The sequence below is a fragment of the Cyclospora cayetanensis genome, unplaced genomic scaffold, assembly GCF_002999335.1.
Source record: "Cyclospora cayetanensis isolate NF1_C8 unplaced genomic scaffold, CcayRef3 CcayRef3_contig_11, whole genome shotgun sequence".
NCBI classification, from domain to species: Eukaryota; Apicomplexa; class Conoidasida; order Eucoccidiorida; family Eimeriidae; genus Cyclospora; species Cyclospora cayetanensis.
In genome coordinates this window covers 160,815-169,274 of record NW_020312048.1, presented here as the reverse complement: position 1 = coordinate 169,274, position 8,460 = coordinate 160,815, and the positions used below count along the sequence as shown (strand labels likewise).

Here is an 8,460-nt window from a genome sequence, read left to right as displayed (position 1 = left end):
AGCACGTGCTTAAAATGTCTGCATACCTACGACTTGGCCAGGAGGGGGGTGGAGCCATCTGGCTCTCGTGGAGGGGTGCGCACGCAGCATCTCCATATGGGAGAGTAACCAGCGTGCAGAGTACACACCATAGCACCCCGGGGGGCAGCCGTAGCGAGAAGGCAGGGGTTTTCACGCATATGGCATGCCGCCTCCAGAGCAAGAAAAGATCAAAGTGCCGTACCAGGGCTCGAGATAGGCGGAATAGGAAGGGGTGGGGGGGAAGCGCCTCTCAGCGTTGCGCGCAGCCTCCACAGCTAGCTAGAGTATGGTGATCTGCTAGGAGTGACTCCGATAGCCTCCGATTCCCCTTGTTCTAGGACGCGCGACCGCTGTCCACTTGGACGGGCAGTTTTATGCTGTTTTCCATGGGCGTGGACAGGACGACCCCCTAAAGTTTATCCCAGGCGCGCGAGGAATGCGGATTTTTCGCAATGTTGCTACTTCTCCCTCAGGGGGTTTGTTGGTTCCTCCATGAGGAGGTTGCAAGAGCACATGTGCCACGAGAGCTCCCGGAGTGTCTACCTTCAGCAGACCTTTGGAGCTTGAGGAGGTCAAGTAGGAGCGCTACCCAGCCGGGGCGAAGTATGCGGCGCGGCCTGTGGTGCTCGCATAGGTTTCGCTACGTGAAACCAGAGCCTTAGTCGACATAGTACCCTGATTAATGCATTACTAATTGTTGGTAGTGTAGAAATTGTATTGTTTATGAGCGAAATCTTATTTTTCGCGCAACACCGTCGTCTGCCACTGCCCAACGAATCCCGTGTTGTTGGAGCAACCCCCCCCGTTCACCACCCACCGGCGCCCTCGTGCCAGTGCCTCCGCTACCAAGACGCAAATTCGAGGGACTCTTTGGGCCTTTTTAATATCTATAGCAGCTCGTAAGCTACCCGGCAGAACCTGGTCGGCTCCCCTTTCGGAACCTGGCCCCTCTCCATGTCAGCGTTGGCGAAGGGGCCCTCCGCCGGCTATTCGACTATGAAATTCTCCTTCCCGCAGCCCTCCTTACAAACTCTTCCTTTCCCATGAGACCAAAGCTCTGCATTGCCCCACAAAGCAGCGTGTTTTCTATCTCATGCCCGGGAGTTCACAAGCACCCCGCTGACACATCTCCTGCCCACCCAGCCCACGCGGCTGCGGCTAATGCGGCAGCTGCTGGGAGCTCTCTCTGAGCCTCGAACAGCCGCAGCGTTGCCGTCTTTTGGATGCCTCACGCGTCTTGGAGCAGCCACAGCCTCGGAGAAGACGACGTACCATGTGGCCGCTCTCGGCGGGGGCCCCTCCCCAGCAGCTCCGGGGGCCCTTGCAGACAGAGGGCACGCTGCAGACTCTTTCCTGGAGAAGGGCAGGCGTTTCTCAGCACCTCCAGCAAGACGTGGAGCAATCGCATCATTCCCAACGGCAGCAAGACGGCGTCCAGGGAAGCGTCTGTTGCTGCGGGCGCCTCCTTGCTGCTGCGTTCGAGGTTGCTGCCCCTGCTAGCCGATGCTTTGCCATGGAAGAAGTAGACTGCACTGTGGCTCTCATGCAGGAGCAGCAGCAACATCACACGCGGCGGATGCTGCTCCATAGCTGCAGCAGCAGCAGCGGCATCACCCCCGCCTCCACAACACAACCACAAGCGTCCCCCCTCTCTTTCTGCAACTCCGCATGCTGCCCCGATAGCAAAATGAGCCTGTTCTCTCTAGAAGGGGCCCCTTGGGGGCCCTACAGCTACGCGGGGGCCCCCAGGCTCTCACCTTGCGACCAGGCAACCGCATCTGGCACAGCTCCTTGGCCGTCCCCTGCACGCAGTCTTCGAAAGCCGTGAGCTTCACACTTGCGCGCAGTAGTGGCTATACTCCGTCTCTGCCCTTCTCGGAGCACTAGACTGTGTGCTGCTCCCGCAGACGGCCTCCTCCTCCCGCGGCTCGACGCTATAGGCCCTCCAACCCGACTCCCCTCGGTGCATCTGCCGTTTTTCCTTCTCTGCGTCTGCATGCAAATGTGGCTGCAGGGCCCCCAAGGCTCCCTTGGCGACTCTCCTGTCCACAGTGGGGGCCCTGCACAGCGGAAATCGAGGCTGGGGCAGGGGCCCCCTGCGCTCGTTGGACCTTCCCGAGGCTCTCAGACACCGACACCTGAGCCAACCCATGCACTGGGGACTGCACAGCCATCGGTTTGCTGCTGCACTGCTGTCTACAGTATATACAGCCAACACCGACAGCACCTGCGCTCCTATCTGCGAGCCTCAGGCGCTCTGGCCCCCAGACGAGCATGCGATGCAGCCTCAGCCGCACCTGCTGCAGCACATGCTGGTGGATCGACGCGATTCGAGAGCCAGCGATCCTGCCAGCTTCGCGCGTTCCCTAAGAGTCTCTGAGGCGCCTTCACAGGAGGGGGGCATGGCGCCCGTAGTCCCTTTGTCTCCAAGAGGAGGCGGAGGAACCCGGGGGGCCCTCCCTCCTTCTCGCACGGGTGAAGTGCCAGGGGCCCCCCCCCCCTCGCAGGCAACGGCGAGCACCGAGGGCAGTCGCAACGTCTCATGCGTTCAATTCGCTACTGTAAACGAGGCGGTGCTCGCTCTGGGGTTCGAGTCGGGAGCGCTAGAATTCTGGCTCCTCCCACTCCCTCCGGGGGAGGGCCCTCCCCAGGAAGGGGAGGGGGCCCCCCAGGAAGGGGCCTGCACCCCTGCGTGCCGCTGTGTAGCCGACACGAGCTCAGAACCCCCCGACGGCGCCGCCTTGGGGAGCGCTGAAGAAGACCACAGCAGCCTATTGAAGGCTCTCCACACGCTTCACGAGCAGAAGCAGCATTTGCAGCAGCAGCAGTCGCAGCAGCATCTGTGCAGCACCTGGGAAGGTGCATTACGAGGCTCTCCCGAGGTGACAGCCTTGGCTTGGCATCCCCATGAATTGCTGCTGGCTGCTGCCTATGCGGATGGCCGCATCGCGCTGTGGAAACTGGAGACACAGGAACTGAGTATGAACTCTCCTGCGTCTCCGACGGCAGGCGGAGACGCAGGGGAGGCCTGCGTGACTGTGCATCGCATGCACACGTTTCTCTTTGCGTGCCCTGTACCAGAGCCCTCTGCATCTGTGCAGGAGGTTCTGGGGGCCCCCTGGACAGATGCAGAGGGCCCCTCCCCCGCAGCCGCAGCCGACGTGCTGTTACACTCCCCCACCTCTTTGGTGTGGGGTCCTGAGGGGGAATGCCTCGTCGTCGGAAGCAGGGAGGGAGCACTTCTCTTATGGTCTTTAGGGGCTTTGCGGCAATACCAGCGGGCGGCTGCACTCTTGGAGGCCGGGGGGGGGGCCCCCTTGAGGGGCCCCTCCGGCCGAAGGCTGATGGTGCCGCCTTCAGGAAATCCAGCGTTTCTCCTCAAGAAAGATGCCTTCTCTTCCGCTGAGAAAGTGGCAGCGCTCAGTTCTGAGGGTTCTCTGTCTCTGCACGACAGCGTTCCCAGAATCCGAGGAGGTTCTTCTCTCAAGACTCTCAGCAACGCCTCCACACAACCCTCCAGTGCCTCGCCTCCAGACACGCCAGTGGGTAGAGACGCAGGACTAACGACTCCAGGCCCCCAGCAGCAACAGCCACAGCAAAAGCAGCAGCAGCAGCAGCAGTGTAAGACGCAGGAGAAGATTCCTTCAGCCGTAGGAGAAGATCCCCCTCCCTGGGGGTCCCCTAGTGCCACAGCGCCTGTACCCCAAATCTGCGAACCCTTTGAAGGGACAGGTTCCACTCAGTGGCTGGCTCCTCCTACGGAGCCAGACGACTCGAGATGCTTGAGGGATGCCCACAGTCGGCTGTTGCAGAGGTTCTTGCCGCATTTTGGGGGCCCTCGGGTGCAGCTTCACGTACCGGAGGAGACCCCTAGCTGCCCCCTGCGGCGAAGGCATCCAGAGTCCTCTGCTGCTAGGGGGCCCTCTATATCGGGGGTTTGGCTGCTGGGGATCTCTTCAGTTATTCGGGAGGCTCATGGCGGGAAAGTTCGTTGCCTCTCGTTTTGCGTTCACGACTCCAGGGTGCTGCTCTCAGCAGGCGACACTGCGGCAGGAGCAGCGGGGAGTAGAGGCCTTCTGTTGCCTATGCCCGCTTGCGGCAGCAGCAAGCTGAAGCTTTGGTTTCAAGACTCCGAAGCCATACAACCGTTCCCCATCCTCGAGATCTTTCTAGAGGGCCTCGTAAGTCGTTTTCCTTAGTGATACATCCCTTAGACCGCCTGAAGGCATGACACCAGAGCCGCAGGAGCCGTCCTGCGACTCTGGTATCATGCCTTCAGACAAGAAACAGACAGTGCGTGGGACCGTGAGACGTGCAGAGCTTCTTCTCTCTCTGGAGTTGACTTCATATGTGCGCTCCTGGGGCTTACTCTCAGGTCACGTCAATGCTGTGGAGCAGACTTACTGGGGAGTTGCTGCTCGCGCACAGCTGGAGGAGGCCCTGCGGAGCGTCCTATGCGCCGCCTGTAGGGGCCCTTAAGAACGGTAAGGGCCCAGGAAACGGTGGACGTGGAGGTGTCACTGTATGGTGCTATCTGGGGGATGGGGGAAAGAGTCTCTTAGAGAGGCAGCCGCGAGAGCACCAGCAACTCGACGGCGTCGGGGGTAAACGCAGAGAGGAGACGACCAGGGGGCCCCCGGCTTCCTGGGCGCCATCAGGGGGTTCTGCCGTGTATGGAGACTGTGCGGCACTGCTTCAGCCGCTGTTGCTGAAGATTGGGGGCTTTGGGGAAAGGCCAGTCATGCGCGAAAGCAGCAACACTGACAGCAACACGCGAACCCCGACACCAGATGCTGCAGCCTCGACAGGAGCCTCAACGTCCAGTGGGGGCCCCCCCGGAGGCGCCTCTCTGTCTCCTCCCTTTTATAGCGGAGGGCCTCGCAGCAGGCCCGGTCCGCATGCAGTATCGTCATACCCTACTTTTAACGCCTCCCACTGGGGAGCTCCTGGGGGAGGCTTCTTGCTCCCTGAGGTTCTGACGGATTCCCCGCGCCGCTCTTCCTGGGAGCTACCAGGGAGCCAGACGGCAACGCCAGAAGACGCAGCAGCAGCACATCAGGGAGGCTGCTACGCCAAGACCGATAATGCATCAAGCCTGGTGCAAAGCGCAGATGGGCGAGCCGTAGCCTACTGGTCTCTTCCAGCCGAGACAATAGCCGTTTGGGCATTGAGCCCGCCTAAAGGAGCATCTAGGTGGGGGCCCTTCTCGACTCTTCAGGGCCCCACTGCTCTGCGGCGGCCTTTCGCTGAGGGCCCCTCGAATCTTTGGCAAGGGGGGCAATTAGAAGACTGGTCCAGCCACCCAGCACCCCTCTGAGGGCTTCTCTGCGTAGCCTGCCGCTTTCGTAGCTCTAAGAGACGTTTGATCTCAGCACGAGTTTTTCCCGTTACGTACACGAAAGGCAGAGTCAATCGCACCGCATGCAGCTTGGATAAGGTCAGCACAGCCGGACAGAGCCCAACACGTCGGCACTTCGCCTGCCCTTCGCTCTTGAATACACATCTACCTGCTTCCTTGTACCACGTTTGTGCCCGAATAGTTGCGGCATCCGAAACAATGCCCCTATAGGGTCTCCATAGGGCGACACTTGACTCTAGCGTCAATAGAAACATGGTACACAGGGGTGGAGTGGGTTTTCAAAGGGTTTCCCCTCTTGCACGCTTGTTAGGGTTCCTCCAGGAGTATAGAGGGAAAGTAAGGCTCAGCGTAGCTGCATTTTCTATCCACTTAAATGATGATTTACAGCTGGTTGCACAGAGCATCCAACGCTCCAGCACATGACACTGCGTCTTGTCGCGAGAAAGAAGTAGTACGCCCCAATAAATTACAAATGTGAGCAGACACCACTTGGTCACATGTTCACAGTAGCTCGTTAGATATAATCAGCACAGTAGAACCTGTTTGCATGTAGCTTCACCGGGTCCCTTGAGTGAGCAAGGGATGGTCCTCGTATCGACGCAGACGGTAGAGCGGTGTATACTGCACTAACGCAGGTTCTACCCTACTAGTTGTCTGCGCCTAAGAATGGTTGCGGAATTCGCCAATTGATTGGTCTGTTCGCAAATCCTTTTTTACAGGGTTGTACTGTTAGCTCGATACAAGAAGACCCAATGTCGTGTGTATTGGCGCAAGATATTTGTGCAGCTAGCGTGAATGCTCGGACTGCTTGGAGGTTGCAGCAGCGCGCACCCTAGCTAAGCGTGAAGAAATCCGAAGGGTCGTGGGTAGGGAATGGAAAAGTGAGCTCTTTTAAGAGAACATAGACTTACTTCCCTCTTATTGCTTTGTGTATTGGGCTTGACGAGAAAAAGTCTCCTTGCGCATACCTTTGGTGGAGCGCAACACGAACTGTAGAGACGTAATTGACTGCGTGACAAAAGAGCCTCCGTCTTTGCTTGCTTGCAATTTTCAGAGTAAGGGGCAGCCAGAGTGCGCTTAGCTCCTTGCTCTGGACACTTTGAGTATTCCCAAGGCGTAGCAGTACCTAGCTTTTAGTGTGCAGGTCCATTACATTGGTCCTTGTTGCATTGCGCTAACTCCACTCTCGATTGTAATATTGGATGTGAAGAAACAAATTAAGCATTTGATTCTTTTCTAAAACAGAATCACGTGTGTGTGTGTAGCGCTAGTACAGTAAAGAAGGGCCGATCTTTAGCTTACCCCGCTTGACTAGAGTGTCTTTCCAATGGTGATGCTAGTTCCACCAGTCAGAGCGTCATGAAGGAAACTGCATGATGTGGCATGTGTGTACAAGTCTGATAAAGTCCCTTAGGCTTGTTGTACCGAAGCAGCACGCCACTAGGCACACCGCCGAACATTTTTCTGCCTTCTACATTAGCCATTGAGCAACATCCCCGACTACCGCGCTGGTTGCCTTCCTGATACTCTGTGCTGTAGCAGAAGTAGCAGCAAGACGCACTCATTGCAGCATACACATGGCCGGCAAGAGCCCGTCCAGCAAGGAGATCGCAGAGGGCTATCCAAGGGCGCTCGCAAAGCGTCGACCCTCATGACTCGAATCACTCTAGGCTTAGCCAGACGCATATTTGTAGAAACGTAAGCCTCCCCGATTACTGCGCCCACAGCAAGAGCAATAACAGCAAAGGCGATATATGCGCAAGCGCACCAGCAGCCTCTATAGGCGCGCAGAAGGATGTCTTTGGACTTCTCCCGAGACTTCACGACACACAAAGAAAAAAAATTACCTGTCAAATAGATGTAAGCGACGTGTGTGTTATTTGCCGGAATTCATTTGCACACAGTCCAGGTGCAGAGCATCCGTGGGAGCGAATGTGGACGTACCAGTGCCAGTGGCTTTCTCGCGAGCTACCGATTCTGTGCCTTGCCATTCAATTAAGCAACGCTCGCAGATTCCTAAAAAGTTTAAGCTAATAATTCGAAGCTTCATTAAACTTATACACCAAACGCGAGCAGCCTACAAAGCTCCCCTACCCGGAAACAGAGTTCTACCTCTCCCGGCGTCATCCCTTGCCCGCAAGCACCCAGCACCGTGTGTCTCTTCGCTTCCATCTACGCGGATGCCCTTACACCCTGTGCCTCAACAATACCCCTAACAAAAGGAGGTGCAGTGTCTACTCTTCTAGACCGCAGCAGAAGCGCCTGCTGCCTTTGCACGTGCACCCTCCTGTGACATTGAAGAGTTTTCGAAAACGGCGCAAGCCGAACCGGCGGAAAACACGCTTTCAGAGAGCGCAGCTTTTTGGCCTCCCGCATGGGAAAAGTACTACCCGTGTAATTGCCTGTAGGAGCACCAGCCTGCCAGCCGAGAGGATTTTAGGTGTCTATGTGTGTGCATGTATGTGAATCAATCTATGCAGCACATTCATTCATACATACATACTTACCTGTATACACACATATACATACGTATACATATATATACACATTCGTATATATATATATATACGGTTAGGCATCTCCGGCTCCTAGGGAAGAAAGACGCAGCAGCAGCAGCACCAGCATCAATAGGTGCTGCCAATCAGCGATTGGAGGAGGCGGCAGGAGTGACGGGCAGTACAGCCTCAGGAGGAGTGCTGCAGCAGCGGGAAGGAACAGGGATGCCACCCCACCCCACAGGGACTGCTGCTGCGTCCCTTCGATGAGCACAGCAGATCTCCTGCCTGTGATGCAGCAGCAAAAGGAGGGGGAGCCATGGGGGGGGGGAGCTCTGCAAAAGCGTTTGCTGCAAGACTTGCTGCGGCGGTACGTCATTGTAGGGCCTCATTTTAGCAGCAGGACGGCGCAGCAATGGCGGATCTCGCATCGCGTTTTGGCCATTCCTAGCTTTCTCTTGAGCGAGGATACTCAAAGCAGTGGAAGTCACACGCTTCTGCTGCAGGTAGTTGCTTCCCCGGGGTACGAACAGGATCTCGAGCAGCCTCACAAAGAGCGATGGCGGCTTCTCCCCGTGGCTTCGG

The 8,460-nt window shown here is 57.3% G+C and overlaps 1 protein-coding gene across 1 annotated transcript; it reads left to right on the top strand.

Annotated features, from left to right (window-relative positions):
* The first annotated feature begins 1,708 nt into the window (after positions 1–1,708).
* LOC34624527 lies at positions 1,709–4,500 on the top strand. Its single transcript, XM_026334582.1, has 3 exons — positions 1,709–1,845; positions 2,036–4,206; positions 4,397–4,500. Exons 1-3 carry the CDS (start codon positions 1,709–1,711, stop codon positions 4,498–4,500), a joined length of 2,412 nt encoding a protein of 803 aa, XP_026190367.1.
* The last annotated feature ends 3,960 nt before the right edge of the window (positions 4,501–8,460 follow it).

Bases quoted from the DNA above. Each gene is read 5' to 3' on its own strand.
- LOC34624527 (XM_026334582.1), top strand. From the start codon at position 1,709: ATGAGCCTGTTCTCTCTAGAAGGGGCCCCTTGGGGGCCCTACAGCTAC. The intron at 1,846-2,035 runs GTGAGCTTCACA...ATGTGGCTGCAG, and splicing joins GCACGCAGTCTTCGAAAGCC to GGCCCCCAAGGCTCCCTTGG. The intron at 4,207-4,396 runs GTCGTTTTCCTT...GCTTACTCTCAG, and splicing joins CTTTCTAGAGGGCCTCGTAA to GTCACGTCAATGCTGTGGAG.